This window comes from Megalops cyprinoides, chromosome 25, assembly GCF_013368585.1.
Source record: "Megalops cyprinoides isolate fMegCyp1 chromosome 25, fMegCyp1.pri, whole genome shotgun sequence".
Taxonomy (NCBI): domain Eukaryota; kingdom Metazoa; phylum Chordata; class Actinopteri; order Elopiformes; family Megalopidae; genus Megalops; species Megalops cyprinoides.
Window position 1 is genome coordinate 14,560,037 of NC_050607.1, and position 17,074 is coordinate 14,577,110.

Consider the following 17,074-nt stretch of genomic DNA (forward strand, 5'->3'; position numbering starts at 1 on the left):
GTATTGATTTTTGTTCCAATTGTTTTTGTTGTTTTCTGCTTACCTTAGGAAGGTTGCTAAGAGAAAACCTATAACGTTTGTCGTGTTTTGTTCGTAATTTGCTGTCTGGAAAGCTATTCGTCAAAAGGTGAGGTAAAAACGAGCTCGTAACAGTTATTGCAAGTAAATACCCCCTTGAAGAAAGAGTTTTAAAAGGAAAAAAAGCTGGCTAATTTGGGTTTGTGCTGTTTTGAGTAGCTGGTTTTGTAGCTAGCTAAGCAGGTTTTCTGTCGACGGTTTTGGAGAAAATGCAGGTTAAATTAACTCGACAAATCACTGTCACGTGCCATATTTCGACACAGCAGTGATCAACGAAGTATCTGTCTTGTTATTACAGTAAATCAATATTTTCTCATGACTAATGGTGACTTTTCTGTTTGCACGTGTAACTAACCACCCAGCGTTATGGACGAGACGTGTGGAGACAGCATTACCATAGAGATGCTGAAAGAAGCCAGGGAGACCGTAAGAGCCAGCCCGTTGGGTGTCATCAACACGCCATTGATCCATTGGAGCCAGACGACACTGTCTTTAAACGTCAAAAGCAACATCTGTATCAAAATGGAAAACCTGCAGAGTACCGGTTTGTACTCATAATGTTAGTGACTAGTCTATACGATGAGTTGCATGCTTTGAATGAATGCACTTAAAAGCTCCCAATGACTCTTTTATGGCTTAGCACAGACCTCGGTACCATGCTCAGTGGCAAGTGGTTTGCACCCCATACACTTTTGAATGGCCGCTATTTTTTCTTTTTCAATTTGGATTCACGTGGTTTCAAACCGAGAGAAAAGTGTGGAACATGGATGGATTTAAATTGAATTAAGCTCTCTAAAGTTCATGTGCTGTGAACACGTGAACCAGAATTATCCTATTTTTCCCATTCTGGACATTTTAAATTCGGGCAAAACCAAATGTGGAGCTATTAGCGGCATCTTAAACTTTTACATTTCAAAGGAATTAGTGTGTAGTTATTATATACAAAATGTAATATTCCTTATGTTCTGCAATAACGCTTTTGTTTGACAAACCACGGGTGCATACTACATAGTAGCGTCTCGGGTCGCCGGGCAGAATGGCTCATTAGGAAGGTTAATGGAAGCCAGCTGACAAGAATGACGACAGCAATTAATCAATTACGAAAACAATTAACTAATCATTTTCAGGTGAACTAATTACAGAGAACATTGCAGAGCAAGTCGTGACTGTTACCTACCAATCAATGCCACTGAGCTATTGAGTACATTGCTATTTGATCCCATGCTTGCCTACTAACCTTCCTAATGAATTAGCCCGTCAAGGAGGTGAGTAGATTTTGCTCCCCCTGGTGTATAAAGTGTGTGAAAAACAAACTGATACAGGTAATACAGTATTTTGGTTTGTATGAGGTTTGTATGAGATCCATGTTAACAGCTGGGTAAGGCCATATGGTAACAGTTACAGTCCCAAATGGTCATAACATTTACAAACAAAGACTGACTTGCCATTCTTTTGTGACAGTTAAAATATCATTTGATAATATATTTAGTTGACTATATCAACACAAGTTTGGCATCATTTTACTCATTATTTCATCATGAAAATGCTGGTGATCCAAAGAAACATCCCATAATGGAGTTCCAGATTTCCTGTCATGTTGGAGTCAGATGCAGAGTCATATACATTTTGTAGAGTCATATAGGAGCCTAAATGCTTTGGAATTATGTATAAGTCTGTGAGAAATACCAAATAATCAATGTTCAATAATTTCCACTTATTTTGTTCATAATTTTAATAAGAATTTTTTAAAAAAGGTTTTGCACACTTTATACTTCAGCAATAAACTAGGAATCTTGGTTAGTCATAATTTATTTCCATTCAAATTTGGTTCAGAATATTGTGATAGTATCAAACTGTGAACCCAGTATTATGTATTGAACTAAAAGGTAAGCTGAGTGTTTTGTTACACTCCTATGTATGGATGTATGCAAAGACAAAAGCAAAAATCCAGTATCACTTCAGTAGTTTATTTGTTTATGTATCTGCCCAGCGGTTGCCACTGGGCTTCTGTTAACTTGAAGTTGTATCTGAGATGGGAACCAGCCATGTTCACTCAGAACAGACAAACCGGATCTTCCTGAAGGTCTTCTGGGTAACATCGTTGAAAACGCGCATACGCCCAGTGCTAAGGCCACGGAGCATCTTTAGCGGCATGTGGCTGTGAGGATGGCTGTGATGCGAGTCCCCAGCCAACCACAAACAGAGCTGTGTGGGCATGCTCAGAAACTGCAACGGGAAGCTTTCTGGTTGCTGTCTTTTTGTGTTGGTATACTTTAAAAGAGCCTTTTCATTCTGTGCTGCAAGTGCAGGTTTTCTTTAAACAGTGGCTGCATGAATACCTTCATTGGTCATGCCCAGTTGATCAAGGTTTTTATTATTTTATCATTAGATATCAGAAATCAAAATCAATTATATATTGCCTGATGTTAGAAATTGAGCTAAAACAAAGATTTAATTTGCTGAAATATTAAAACTATCCACATTCTTATTTTAAGATAATTCGTAACTCCATTACTAGTATAAAATTCTAAAACCAAATTTATGTGAACAAAATCAATGAATAAAGATATTTTTATACATTAAACCTTATGAAGTAATGACCAAAGTAATGAATAAAGTAATTATACAATAATGAAGATTCTTGGGTACATTTTGGAGACATGATTTGCTGTAGAAACAAGGAAAAATTGCAGCACAATCAAGAGTTTGCACAAAAATTAATCTAATTAATCAATAACATTTGAGAGGATCCAGTTACATGGGCAATGAAATGTGTTTGGGAAACAAGAGATACCTCTTTTCCCTTGTGTATATAATATCAAGTGGCTCTGGGAATTTTATTATTTAATGTAAATGTTAACCTTGGCTTGGCCTTACCCAGCTGCGAAAAAAATCAGACCTGTGTGTACAGTATTTTCTGAGATATTAGACAGCCAAAACCTGACCTGAATTTAAAATGGGTATATTCAAGTAAGTACTTGGAATAAAACGACTACACTTCAGAGTTTATGTGAATGGCTGCTGAACATTTGCTGAACAGTCTGAAGTGAATCTGAGACCAAAGTGTATGAGATATTGGTTGATTTAATGAGGAATGACCTTATGATATTATTATGGATGCTTTTCCTGTGTGTTATTTAGCGTAAGTGCTGCATCTGTCTGTGGAGGAGGCTGTCCTTTGTTAATTGATGAGTGACCAATCACAGCTGTAACTAGTGGTGTGTAGTATGTGTTTTAGCTCAAATGGGCACACAACAAAATTTTGTTTTTAGCAGAATAATTCCTTCACTTTGGGAACTTTGATACCAGGTTTGTTTGCTTGTTTGATTTAAATAGTGTGGTTTGGGACATTTAGAGCCGTAGATGAAATTACAAACTACTCCGGAACTGTCCGGAACTCAGTTCAGTTTGTCATTGTGGTTCACCAGAAGTGTGTGTGGAATAAGAACAAGTGCATTTTGGTTCAGCTGGAAACAAACCACTCAAAAAGGGCACAGAACCGTGGGCTTGAATTGGCTGCCTGTTTACAAAAGGACTTTGTTTGCTCTTGTGCTTTGGACTCGTTATTTGCAAGCCGATCTGAATAAAAGCGTCGGCCAAATGACGGAATGTAATGTTTTCCTTGCATAGAGGTAACGATACTATCGTGCTCGGTTTCAGCTGCAGTTAATAGGTAAAAGCGCCAGATAACACACAGGAAAAACAAGGGCACAGCACACAGAACACTGTATTCTCTGGCCAAACTCGAAAACGGTTGGTTGGAATGTGCACCGAGATACAAATCGCTCAGTGTGAGTGTTACGAAACGCTGGGCTATCTCTAATTTAGTGCAATCGCTGAGGTCACAGGTCACATTGTCTTTGGCAATGGTCTGTATCGCCTGATAGGAAAGGGACATTCTAATGTACAGCTACAAGCACAGGATTGTACATGTACTAGTCAGAAATGTACCAGTTGTGATGTACGTGTTTAAAAAAAATTTGATTGTTGTCCTTGGATCATGTTCTCACAAATCGCCCATTAATCACCCCTTAATGCTAAAGTGTGCCATCTTCTACAGAGCTGTAAGCGCTTGTTGCTTGCGGAAGTGTTGGTGGGCCAGTCCTCTCTCTGTGATGAAAAAGGAAGTAGGATCCTCCAGCGCACTAGCTGGACACTGTGCCGTTGGAGACCCTTGCAACCCCAGCTCCAGCCAGCAGACCTGGTGTTTGGCATTGGTCAATGCAAATTAAATTGAATTCAGGGGCGGGGCTGGATCTTTCTTAGTTGTCTGAGGGGTTAAGTCAGTGTGCTTATTTTCACCACGCCGCAGCTATTTCACCAAAATGCATCCTATGGAAATTGGACAATATAAAAATATTTGCATAATCTCTTTGGAATCTAACTAAACTGCAATTTTGGCATAATTTTTGTAAACTGTAAATCTGAACAGTAAGCAACTGAATTTCTAAAAAGAAACATCATTGCCAAAATGAAATTTACTGTCCCTATAAAGGAGCAGTACTGTATGGTATGGAAGTGGTATATACACTGGAGATGTGCCTAGCAAATTGATAGATGAATATTAACATATATATATTATCATAAATATACATATTAATGGAAACTAACAACTAACAACTATTTGAGAAAAATAGTTGGTGGTGATTGGATTCATCTGTAAACCCTGTACGATACTGGGTGTGAAGTGTGTACAGACTGTGTTGATTGTTTTGATTTTCTGTACTCTGTCCTCTCTGTTTTGAGGAAATGTCTTGAACGATTCCATTTATATGAAATAGCAAAGATGGTTTATTGTCATTGTTGTAATTAAGTACATATTGTGAAATTAGAGCCGCGTTTTGCTGCGCTGTGCACTTTAAAAATGTCCGCTGCTTTGAAAAAGTATTCAGGGGAGCAGACCCCTGGAGAGTCTTGAATAAAACCCTTGCAGGTGTCTCCTCCTCTCATTTCCCGTGGAACCATCGTGACTTGTTAGCAATGCTTTTCTTTCTTCCAGTGGAAAGAATTAGTGGGCGGGACTGGAGGATCCAGCTCCTCTCAAACAGCCAGCCCCGCCCCATTCCATATACTGCAGTAAGAACACTCTTATAGGAGACAGCATCTTTTGGATTAGATGTTATTCCAAGGGCCTGACCCACTATAGTCAAAGATCCCATGGAGTACAGTAGAGTTACTGTTGTGTTAGCTAAATTCCCACTTTGGCTCCTTCAGTCTGACCATCTAGTAATCGCCCAGTTTGATTCACTTTAAGATCCTTAAAAGGTGCTGTGTGTGTGCTCCTTTGTTATATTGACTGACAAAACCTGGAAAAAGTTCATTATAAATTTGTTAGCTTTCAGCAATTTGAAGCACAATATTCCAGGGAAGCTTTGACAGAAAGTGCCTAATTTCCAGAAACAATCAACTATAACTGATAATTAATATAATTGATGACAGTGCCCCCATTGCCTCCACTCTTTCAAAAATTGATGTTCCATTTTTATGGGAAACAAAGTAGTACATTTCCAGGAGCAAGGTTAGAGACTAGTGCTGTAAGACATGGATTTGTAGGTCTGTTCTGAGATGGTGACATGAAGTAATCTAAAGTAGTGGTTTTTGATTGAGATGAGAGGGTATGGGTCATTGTTCCAGCTCAAATCATACATTTTCACTTTCACTTTGAATTCATTCATTCGAATTCTAGCTCATCACTCTTGTATTAAGTGTGAAACTATGTTGGCATTGTGAATGCTTTACTCTACTACTTTATTCAGTCACATTATGGACTACAGTTAAATGCTAAGCATCAGCAACATAAGCATCACAATTATAATTTGGATTGTAGTGCAAGATCAAACATTGTAGAAATTTAGAAAATTTCTGACTTTAAAAAGTACATTGATGTTGGAGAAAGCTGTCAATGCCTTGAGAGGGGGCAAGGGAAACCTTTCAGTCAGCACCATTCAGCATACAATAAAACATTTCCCATTTAATTGACAGGTATACAATTTTTATTTTGTGTGACAAGTGAAACGGCAGTTTACAAAAAAAATGTACAAAGTAGCAATTTAATTCTCTTCATTGCAATTACCACTGGAGATTCAGAAGCCCCTGCTTTGGTCCAGTGCAGGCCTTATGCAGGCCTTAATTGGAGCTGTTGATCGGATGGAGACTCAAGCCGCCTGTTCCGGGTGCAAACGGGCAGCACGGTGAAAGGACCTGAAGCCACAGGCCTGTTCGCTGCTGGTTGGCGCACTTCAAGCAACAGGTTTTAAACATCGCAAGAGTTAGGCATAGTAAGACAGTTGAAGCATGCAGGACTGTGTAGAGAAGCTGGCCGATACTTCCTTCCGATACCGGTTAGAAAATTTCTTTGCATCATAGTCATCATGCTAATTGTTTTATGAGTTAAAATTCTGTTTTAAAATAATAATTAAAAAAAACTCGCTCTGAAACCATTACCTGACACCAATCCTGACACCAGGCTATGCACTTCTTTTCTGTCGGTCACGGTAGGTGCTGCGGTAGAAAGAATCGGACCGGGGAGCAGGTAGCGTTACTCTCTGGCGGCGCAGAGGTAGAACTCTGGACTATGAAGCGAGAGGACCCAGGTTCAAAACCGACTGTCTTTGACCTTTTAAAGGCCAGAGGAGGTCTCCAGAAGGGCAGCAGGGGGCAGTGCAGAAGGTTTGCGGTTCAAGCCCCCGTTGTTCTCTGTTCTTTGCTCTTTGTCGGTTGTTTTCCAGTTGTTCTCGCCGAGTCGCTTGTCAAGCGCGCAAAAAAAAAAAAGGTGAAGTGTGTCCAGGCAGTTGGTGCAGAGGGCTAAGCCGCGTGGGTTCGGCGCGTGAGGTTTGCGGTTCAAGCCCCCGTTGCCCTCTGTTCTTTGCTCTTTGTCGGTTGTCGGTTGTTTTCCGGTTGTTCTCGCCGATTCGCATGTCAAGCGCGCAAAAAAAAAGGGGAAGAGCGCCCTTGTGTCGGTGGCGTCGGAGGAAGATCTGCGCCTCACTCCCGTGAGGTTGCGGGTTCAAATCCGGCTGTCGGCGGCACGGGACCTTGGGGGGGACTGCGTCTCCCCCAGAGGTTTCGGAGAGGTGGAAGCAGGGGGTTATGAAGCGGGCCGCGCCGGCCGGCTGGGCTTTTGCTGCGCGGCATGTTGCATGGGTGGGGGGGACTGTGTCTCCCCCAGAGGTTTTGTAGCATGCCGCACAGCAAAACCCCAGCCGGCCGGCGCGGCCCGCTTCATAACCCCCTGCTTCCGCCTCTCCAAAACCTCTGGGGGGGGGGGGGTGGGGGGGTGGGGGGGAGAGGAGGGGGGGGGGGGGAAGAGGGGGTGGGGGTGGGGGGAAGAGGGGGTGGGGGTGGGGGGGGTGGGGGGGGACTATGTCTCCCCCAGAGGTTTTGGAGGGGGGGGGGGGGGAAGAGGGGGTGGGGGGGGGAAGGAGGGGTGGGGGGGAGAGGAGGGGGGGGGGGGGGGAAGAGGGGGTGGGGGGGAGAGGAGGGGGGGGGGGGGGGACTACGTCTCCCCCAGAGGTTTTGGAGGGGGGGGGGGGAAGAGGGGTGGGGGGGGGGGGGGGGGGGGGGGGGGAGAGGAGGGGGGGGGGGGGGGGGGGGAAGAGGGGGGGGGGGGGGGAAGGTGGGGGGACTACGTCTCCCCCAGAGGTTTTGGAGCGGCGGAAGCAGGGGGTTATGAAGCGGGCCGCGCCGGCCGGCTGGGGTTTTGCTGTGCGGCATGCTACAAAACCTCTGGGGGAGACACAGTCCCCCCCACCCATGCAACATGCCGCGCAGCAAAAGCCCAGCCGGCCGGCGCGGCCCGCTTCATAACCCCCTGCTTCCACCTCTCCGAAACCTCTGGGGGAGACGCAGTCCCCCCCAAGGTCCCGTGCCGCCGACAGCCGGATTTGAACCCGCAACCTCACGGGAGTGAGGCGCAGATCTTCCTCCGACGCCACCGACACAAGGGCGCTCTTCCCCTTTTTTTTTGCGCACTTGACATGCGAATCGGCGAGAACAACCGGACAACAACCGACAAAGAGCAAAGAACAGAGGGCAACGGGGGCTTGAACCGCAAACCTCACGCGCCGAACCCACACGGCTTAGCCCTCTGCACCAACTGCCTGGACACACTTCACCTTTTTTTTTTGCGCGCTTGACAAGCGACTCGGCGAGAACAACTGGAAAACAACCGACGACCGGCAACGAGCAAAGAACAGAGAACAACGGGGGCTTGAACCGCAAACGATTCCAACATGTCCTGAAGAAGAAGGAAGTAATGATTGCGTATTTCTTCCACATGATTTGACTGCGTTGACCTTTACTTAAATAGTGAAATATAACTCATTATCATATTCAGGCTGGTCTGTCTCGTCTGCCGCTGTCCAAATGAAAACTCTTATCTAAGTTATTTCATTATTGTATTGCACTATAAGAATGGGACTCTGCTTTAAAAAGAGTCAGTGATGGGTCTGTGTGACCCAGGGGAAGTTTTTGGTTTGACATACCAATTGTTATTTGACAGCAACCTTGCACGCCGAACCCACGCGGCTTAGCCCTCTGCACCAACTGCCTGGACACAATCACTGCACTTCGTTCATCAAACTTGTGATTGATTGGGTTAGCTCGCTTCCACACCTGGAGGCCACCTTGTTAGATAATAATTGCTAATTCAATTCACCTGAGCGCATTTAAAGGCTCATTACCTGTGCAGTGGGTTTCCCAGCTTCTCTCAGGTTGTGAGTGTGGTGTTTGAGCGAGAGAAAGTACAAGTGGGACAGAAGTGCTAAATATTGTTTAGACCTGTTGTTGTATTCTTGCTTGTAATAGTGATACTCTTAAGTTTTCTAAATGTATTTAACCTTTAGACATGCATTATTGGTAAAATGGGCAGTAAGATAAGGGATGACTAATTCTCAATAGTCTGTGCATGTTAAACATACATGGATCCATTGTTAGACTGGTAATCTAACAAAACAGCCACAACCTACATAAGCAGCTTTAAGTAGCTAAGAGGCTAGGTAATCTGTATAAGTAAATGTGCGTACAGTTGATGGATGTTGAACTGTTCAGTACCTCAGCCTGTGTGCATGTGTGTGGTGTGTGGCCGGCCGGGTGTGCCAGGCTCCCTGCCCTACGCGCTGTGCAGGCGTTATGTGGAGCAGATCGTGCCGGTGAGCGACGCTCTACGCCGCCGGGCTTCCTGGTGGAGCCCTCGGGGGCGGCCGCCTCCCTGGCCTGGAGGGGAAGACCGCCGTGGTCATCCTCAGCGGGCGAAACATCAGCAAGGGCGAGCTGAGGAACTTCCCCGACTGAGTCTGGCCGCTGCGGGACGGGGGCGCGACGCTCGCTAGGATGCTCACGACACAAGCGACAGGACGCCGGCGTTTCAGATCGGGACGTTTATTTGTGCATTTGGGCGACAAAAAAGGACACAGAGCAGCAAGAATCAAGAAGTGCAGAACCTTAAAAAAACCCCACACGAACCACACAGATATGAATTTACAGTGTACAGTGAACAACAGTCCCCTGCATCTTCAGTAAGTCCACATGAATCCATCTCCTTGGACGAAAGAAATCATTCTGTGCAAACAAATCCAACGCATTTTTTCCTAAAACACATGTTAATACTTCAAAGCTTTATTTTGAATAAACGCTACAGAACATACAATCTTGCATCACAGTCACAGTATTCTTCTGGCTTATTTTAAAATGTCACACACATAGATAAAGGGGGGGACATGAAACTAAATACAGTAAATGACATTAAAAGGACAGATTGATGAGGGGGGCGCTGTCCATGGCATTCTCCTTCTTGTCAATGGGACTCCAGGAAATAAGCGGAGAACTCAGGTCAATTAGCTAAAAAAAAAAAAAAAAAAGATTTAGGACCACCATTAAAGGGAACTAAGGGTAGATCAATGCAGTACAGCTGCTGAATATGAGCAGCATTCATATTTTACAGAGCAACCTTAATGCCTTGGTTATGAAAGTATTTTAGCCGCGTACAACAAAGATGCAATACTATTATACAATGCTTTTATGGCAGTGAGGCGACTTGAACCCCATGACAGATGGAGCTGTACTGCACAGACTGACTTGTGCAAATCAGTTAGAATTCTCTGCTCTCCAACGCAAAAATACTACAATTGGCCCGAATCAGTAAGTCACAAGGTGGCTCCACCCATTCATGTGTTTCTGAGGCCTCACTCTGCCACCACCTTGTTATCGTGCTAAGGAGTGCTTTATCTCACCTGTCCACCAGAGGGCTTCAGTGGGACTGTTCTGATCAGGTCGGGAGTGTTAGAGAGGTCAATGAGAGGCCTGTCCTCTGGCCTCAACACTGGAGCCGGAGCATCCACCAGTAAAACCTGTTAATCAGTGAGTGAACAACCAATCAAAACGGAGCATCCACCAGTAAAACCTGTTAATCAGCGAGTGAACAACCAATCAAAACGGAGCATCCACCAGTAAAACCTGTTAATCAGCGAGTGAACAACCAATCAAAACGGAGCATCCACCAGTAAAACCTGTTAATCAGCGAGTGAACAACCAATCAAAACTTGCCAATGCATGGTCAGCGAGTAAACAGCCAATGAAAAATACAGAGAGACGGTAAACAGCTGGAAGAAGCAGATCTGAAGCCGAACGATGTGGAATTAAACACACGGTTCATTAACGGCATCAGCACTGTCCTTGTCCTGCAGGGAAGCACTGGGAAAAGGTTACAGAGCTGGCAACGTGAACGGTTACCTCTTTGTTTTGGGGAGTCTTGGTCACGCTGCGCTGCGGTGTCTGGAATTGCTTAGGGCTGGGCGGAAGCTGTTGCTCGGTGCTGTGTTCTGGGGTGCTATGGTCCCTACTGCTAGTGTCAGGTACTTCCTGTTGCTCGGTGCTAATGTCTGGGGGATTCTGGTCCTTGCTGATGTTCTCAGGCACTTCCTGTTGCTGGGTGCTCGTTTCTTTAGAAATCTGGTCCATGCTGCTGTTCTCAGGCACCTCCTGTTCTGTGCTGTGCTCGGTGGATCTATGGTCATCCGAGCCGTGCCCAGAGGGACCCTCTGCGGTGTAGGCGGAGGTGTCTTCAGGCGTGTCAGGGGCGTGGGCGGTGCTGGCCACTCCCTCGGGCTCGTCCTCCAGGGAGAAGACCAGGGAGCAGGGCTGGAAGGAGGAACCTTCCCTGGGAGCGGGCTCAGGGCCTGAAGTGCCTGACTGCTGGGCCGGCTTCATCTGAGAGGGGCTGCAGAACGAGCCAAAAAAACAATTCAAATCAATTCACCTATATTCATATAGTGCATTTTAAAAGGGATTTTCTCACAAAGTTGTTTTGCAGAGATCCTGGGCTGAAACTCAGAGCAAGAGCAAGCCTATGGTGACAGTGGCAAGGGAAAACTGCCTAGCTAAACGGAAGAAACCTAAAGCAGAACTCAGGCTCAATAGGAGACACAGAAACATCCAATACAATGATCCAACACAACAAGCGTTGAACCATCCAACATTACCACGACCTGCAACCTACAGTTATACAACAAAGCAATCCCACATGACACAACCACCCAATACAGTCTCATTTCAGGTCAGGTCTTAACTACCCAGAAACACTGATTGGTTGGATGTTGCTGCTGGCTGGAAGGCCTTTCTAACAGCCGAGAGTGAGCGAGAGTGGTTCAGTCCCGGTTCAGTCTCACCTCCCCTGACTGATCTTCCTGGCCGACGCTGGAAGCTGCGGCCGCTCTGCGGTCAGACCGGGTTTCATACTCTTGGGAGTCATTATGGGGATTCCCGAAATCCGCCTGTTCACCGGGGTGGGGAGGGCGGAGGAGCGCCGGACCTGCGCCGAAACGGACTTGGACCTCTCGGGGGGCGTGCGGGAGACTTCCGCTTTCTGATGGAGGCTGCGGGAGGAGACCACACCAAACACGGAGTCCAGTGGTAAGGGAACGGGCCAGGTAACCTTAAGGTTGTGGGTTCAACTCCTGAACAGAACGAGCCCTCGAGCTATGTGTTTAACCTGTGAAGTAAGTAAATATAATAATAATAATAATAAATAATAATCTTTCATCGCTACCTTCCAGCACTGCCTGCAGACATCAGTCTTTTTGGCTTCATCATCTTCGGCACATCAGGTGAAGGAGCTGAAAAAGAGAAATGGAAACGATGAGGTTTCCAACACCCATAGTAGGTGTGACTGCAAAGACTGATAAACATTAGCCACACAGGCTGCTGACAACAGAATGAACCCATGTGGTGAAGCAGACCAATCCTCACCCTCTGATCGCCGCGGTCCCTTGACCTGATTCGTGGGAGTCGGGGCGACGAAGGCCTTGGGCTTGCCGTTGGCTTGGACGACGCTTCCGGGCTTGATGGCCGATGCCGAGGCGGAGGGGAGGCTGGGAACGGAGCCGGCCCTCGACAGGGGTCGACTGGCGGGGGTCTGTTGCGAAGGGGCGGGGTCCTGTCTCCTGACAGGGGTGGACTTGACCGGCTTGGGCTGGGGCTCGGCCGGCTTCTTGCCCGCCGCCGAGGCAGACGGCCTCCCTGCTGTCGCCGTCTCCGGGGCTCGGCTCGCAGCGGAGGATGCCCGGGGCCTCACGGAGGTCAGGCCGGAGCCGGGCAGCCTGCTCAAGCTGCTTGACACCCGAGCCTTCGCCGCACTTGCACCCGAGCTCAGGGAGGTGTTGAATTTACCTGGCCAGAACAAACGCAAGCAGTCTTAAGCACCGTCTCCTAGCAACGTCATCACCTCATCTTCACCTGTTAGAAGTCGACACGGCTTCCCTCCGCACACACAGCAGGGCTTGCAAGGCCTCACCTCTGGCCGAGGGCGAGGTGGACAGGCTGGAGTTCAGACTGGACACCGAGGAAGAGGAGGAGGACGTGTTCTTCCTGTCCACGGTCCGCCGGCTCTGCGGAGGTGGCGCTTTCATGGCGGGAGGTGCCCGGAGCCCTGCCTGAGCGACATGAGAAAAGCGATTCATGCCCACAGCGGAAGTGCGCCCTTTAATCAGGTTTACACAGCACTGATATTACTGCTGCTGGCACCCATTCACAGCCCAGCTACCACTCGGCACGCATTTTCAGTGACCCGATTTCACCACTGCCGAAAACAGGGATAAGCATGACAGAATTTCTGGCAACTGAGGGATCCACAACTTCCCATCAAATGGCAAATATATTTACTAATGTATCATCACTTGCACTGTGATTTTAACTGATTTTTTTTTTTTTTGTTACTTGAAACACAAATTTTCCTCGTTTTTCCCTTTCTAGCTTCTAGCTGACCGCATGTGTCAGAAAGAGATTTCAATGTAGCTGCCCAGAATCTTTGCATCTAGATGAGCAGGAACATTCGAGATTCGGACTATGCGACTACAAAATGTCTTTGTGGTCAAGGAGCTGAATGGCCGACCGTTTGATCACGTCCTTATATCCTGAGTTACCCTAGAAAGGCCCGCATGCACATTGCTAAAACTACACCTCAGACAACATAACATTACCTTATTTAGCAGACGCTCTTACCCAGAGCGACTTCCAAATAAGTGCATCACTATGCTAAGAGTAGTTATCAACTACACACGCGAGGCAGTTCCTACCCAGGTGTGTAGACCAGTACTGCTGCTGGTCATGTGCTCCTTACCTTGCTGGGAGCGGGGAGACCCCTCCTCCCAGGCAGGCTGGTGTTGAAGGACGAGTCGCTGACGTCGGACGCCACGCTCGCCGTGTCCGAGAGGAGGTCCTCCGAGGAGCCTGCACTGCTCAGCCGACGGCCGCAGGGGCTCAGCTTCCGCCCCACCTTCCCCTAAAAACGCCAACGACAGCCATTTATCCGGCTCTCCGTTTAACATGCTGAACTCGGTACCTAACAGGGAGTGGGACTTTATCGCGTATGCTTGCTTAAGCCAGTGGGCCAAGAGACCCCAATCCATTTCACATCCCCACTGTCATTTATTTCAGGCCTCTTTGACGATCTGCTCACACTTAAGTGCCCACTGAAGGCCTCAAACTACTTTTAATTTGAACTGTATTAATATTACCAAACAATTACATAATGAATTCTGATTTCTTTGCATATCATTCGCATTTATCAAGTATGCCAGAGCAAACTGATAGTATACCAGTAACAAAAACAAGCATGCGTAACCTTTAAGGCATGGCACAGCACAGCTGGCACAAGGAACAGATGTGGGCCTGTTGGATGACCAAAAACCAGCCGTTTTACTGACTAAACTGAATAGGTTCTATTCAACAAGTATTAGCTCATCTTTGTAAAAGCTATGGAAATTACAACAGGGTATAAATTCTGTGAAGCACTGTATAGGTCCCCATCGAATGTTGATGAAATATTGTTCCAAACCTTGCTAGGAGGGGGCAGGTTCGCTCTGCTCGGAGGGTTCGCTCTGCCCGGAGGGTTCGCTCTGCCCGGAGGGTTCGCTCTGCCCGGAGGGTTCGCTCTGCCCGGAGGGTTCGCTCTGGCGTTAGCGGAGCGCTGATTCACTGCGGGAACAGTGGGCCGGTTGGGCAGCACCTCCTTGCTGCAGGACAGGGCAGATTTCCCTCTCAGAGCGACTTTGGGCTGAGCAGGGGCCACTTTGGCCATGCCGCCAGCTTTCGCCGCGGGCTTTGCGGGGCTGCTGCTCTTCCCAGCTTGCAGGAGGCGCCGCTGGATGGCGGGCGGCAGCTGTTTGAGGGGGCTGTCCTGGATGCAGAAGGTCTCCCGTTTGATGGGGCTGAGTGCGGCCGGCGCTGCCGGCGGGCCGCCGAGCGCGCTCAGTTTGGCCGCGGCGTCCTCCGCGAAGCACTCTGCCGCGCTGCCCTCGGCGGCGGGCACGGCCTCCTCTTCCTTCTCCTTCCCAGCGGCCCGCCCACCGCCGCAGGCCTCGCCGTCGTCGTCGTTCCTCTTGATCTGGTGGGCCACCAGGTGGGCCTCTTTGACGATCTGCTCAAACTTGTCCCCCGTGAGGGGGCTCCAGCTGCCCATCTCCACGCCCAGGGAGAGGCCGCTGCTGGTGCTGCTGCCCTCCTTCGTGCGGCTCTCGATGCCCACCGAGATGCACTTCTCCTTGTGCCCCACGGGACCCACAAACACCTCGTTGTCGTCATCCTCGCCCCCCTTCTCACTGCCCACAAGAGGGGTGGAAAAATTCATTCACACAGTGAAGCAGATCTTAAAGTCCAAATACGATGTGGCTATAACAACCACAAGACCTAGAAGAAGCTGTGCTGTTCCACAGTAAACTGCTGATTCATCTTCACCCGTCGTTGTGAGAAACAGTGTATTGCAAATACCTCCCAATAACTGCATTCAATTTAAGCATCTACTCTGATGTTAATAAAACCTAAAACAGATATTCTATAAGGTTGTGCTCACAATATATTTTGCTGCTTGATGTTTAGCCTAAATCATGACCATTAACATCATTAAACTCCCATCTTTTAAAGAACAGCAGGTTTTGGAGAAAGAAAGTAGTGGTAAATTTCTGGAAGCAGCATCGGATGGACCGCAAATCCAAACTGCCACAAGTATTCTGAATTATCTGCACCACCTGAATTTATGTTATGAACAGTCTGTTTTACAATACCTTTTGCAAGTGATAAATTAAACATATAATTATAAGGAGTAACTAGAGTGAGAGTAACTATCTAAAAAGGTTTAAAAACTCAATTATCTACACTAACACATACGTTTTGCCATTACATCGACTACATCTAGCAATAGGAAAGGTATATGTGAGCAGACAGTGCATGGCAAACGTTTTGCTGTACTAATCCATAAGGTTTGTTTCAGATCAGGCGAGCACAAGGTATATATTAATTCAGCACCTTGCAGGTGACAGGGAGAGGTCGAAGTCAAACTTCTCCTCGGCCAACGAGAAAAAATCTGGAACAGAAACGAAAATGAACTCCAATTAGAACCGAATCCATCATAATTCACCTCCATGCTATGCTGCAAATAAAATTCCGCTATTTCATTTATTGTAAGAAAAAAAAATCTTCACCGTCGTTATTCAGCGAAGCCATATTTTTCTGGAGGAGGGCACGGGGTCCAAAGTGCTGACAGCTCAAGGCCGAGCTAGGAGCAAAATATTTCTAGTTGTAGTCACTGACATTTTCATTTAAACATCAACAGCAGGCACACATCTACAACATAATTCATCGATTAACTGGTTGCATCTTGGAAAGACTTTGTTACCCCGTAATACAGTTAACAAGCAAGCTAATCCAGCCCTCTGTAAGTAATTAGCTATCCAACAAACGGGCACTTTCAACCAACTGAATTATGCAAGCTACAGGAATCGGGAAATTATCTAGCTATCTACATTTAAAAAAAAAAGTTTCACCCCTTACAGCAAACTAGTTAGTTACCTACTGAGCTAACCATGTCTCCACTGCCAAACAACTTACCAGCTAGCCGCCTAGGCCCGGTTGTCTGCAAAAAGATATAAAGGCTAGCTAGCCAACAGCTGGTGTGTACTAGTATTAAGTTAGCCATCTATCACACTTGAGATCAAATAATCGAGTAGGTGGAACTTACCTGAAAACGTATGGAAGACAGCTCTGTTTCTTAAAAGAGGCACCAAGCTAAACTTACTGTATCGTATTACGAATTTTGGTATTTAGCTAGCTAGCTAATGTAAGCTACTCGAAATCACTCACGCCGTGTCTTTCTTAGATTTTCAGTAAACCAGTTAGCTTGCTAGTACCTAGATAAAAATCAGGTTTTTTGAAGTGTTACTGTTATAAAATTCACACAGATCAGTCCAGTAAGCTCACGTAACTCATACATCTAAAGACAAGAAATAGACATAGTTAACATTAGATAAGACATACACCTTTTTTCACATCAACAAACGAGACATTTCAAATTATGGGAACAACCGCGTTTGAATGGTCATGTGACTAATAGGCTCCATATGATTGGTGTATAAAGTCTCGCGGAGGAAGCCCTGAATTTTTTGCACGTTTGTCGTTCGCCCGTTGTCTTCTGGGAACTGTAGTTCATGTGATGTATGAACGCCTACAA

General features: G+C 46.5%; 2 protein-coding genes across 2 annotated transcripts; one reads left to right on the forward strand and one right to left on the reverse strand.

The window, feature by feature from the left end:
• Positions 1 to 27: 27 nt before the first annotated feature.
• On the forward strand, positions 28 to 9,369 carry srr (serine racemase). The gene is given in 4 exon segments (XM_036519724.1): positions 28 to 127; positions 441 to 634; positions 9,178 to 9,235; positions 9,237 to 9,369. Coding segments are annotated over 3 exon segments (381 nt in total). The 5' UTR covers positions 28 to 127; positions 441 to 444.
• Positions 9,370 to 9,794: 425 nt separating this feature from the next.
• Positions 9,795 to 16,676, reverse strand: gtse1 (G-2 and S-phase expressed 1). The gene is made up of 12 exons (XM_036519725.1): positions 16,586 to 16,676; positions 16,050 to 16,123; positions 15,874 to 15,931; positions 14,408 to 15,170; positions 13,691 to 13,852; positions 12,866 to 13,004; positions 12,322 to 12,741; positions 12,122 to 12,188; positions 11,742 to 11,948; positions 10,807 to 11,293; positions 10,308 to 10,424; positions 9,795 to 9,915 (listed from the first exon to the last, which is right to left on the reverse strand). The coding sequence occupies exons 2-12, from the start codon at positions 16,069 to 16,071 to the stop codon at positions 9,820 to 9,822; spliced, it is 2,538 nt and encodes an 845-aa protein (XP_036375618.1). The 5' UTR covers positions 16,072 to 16,123; positions 16,586 to 16,676; the 3' UTR covers positions 9,795 to 9,819.
• Positions 16,677 to 17,074: the final 398 nt, after the last annotated feature.

What these genes read in the sequence shown, in the direction of transcription:
- gtse1 (XM_036519725.1), bottom strand. Translation starts at nt 16,071, where the DNA reads ATGGCTTCGCTGAATAACGACG. An exon ending in CTCTCCCTGTCACCTGCAAG is followed by an intron (nt 15,171 to 15,873) that starts GTGCTGAATTAA and finishes TCTTGTGGGCAG; the next exon opens with TGAGAAGGGGGGCGAGGATG. An exon ending in TCTGCAGGCAGTGCTGGAAG is followed by an intron (nt 11,949 to 12,121) that starts GTAGCGATGAAA and finishes CTCCTCCCGCAG; the next exon opens with CCTCCATCAGAAAGCGGAAG.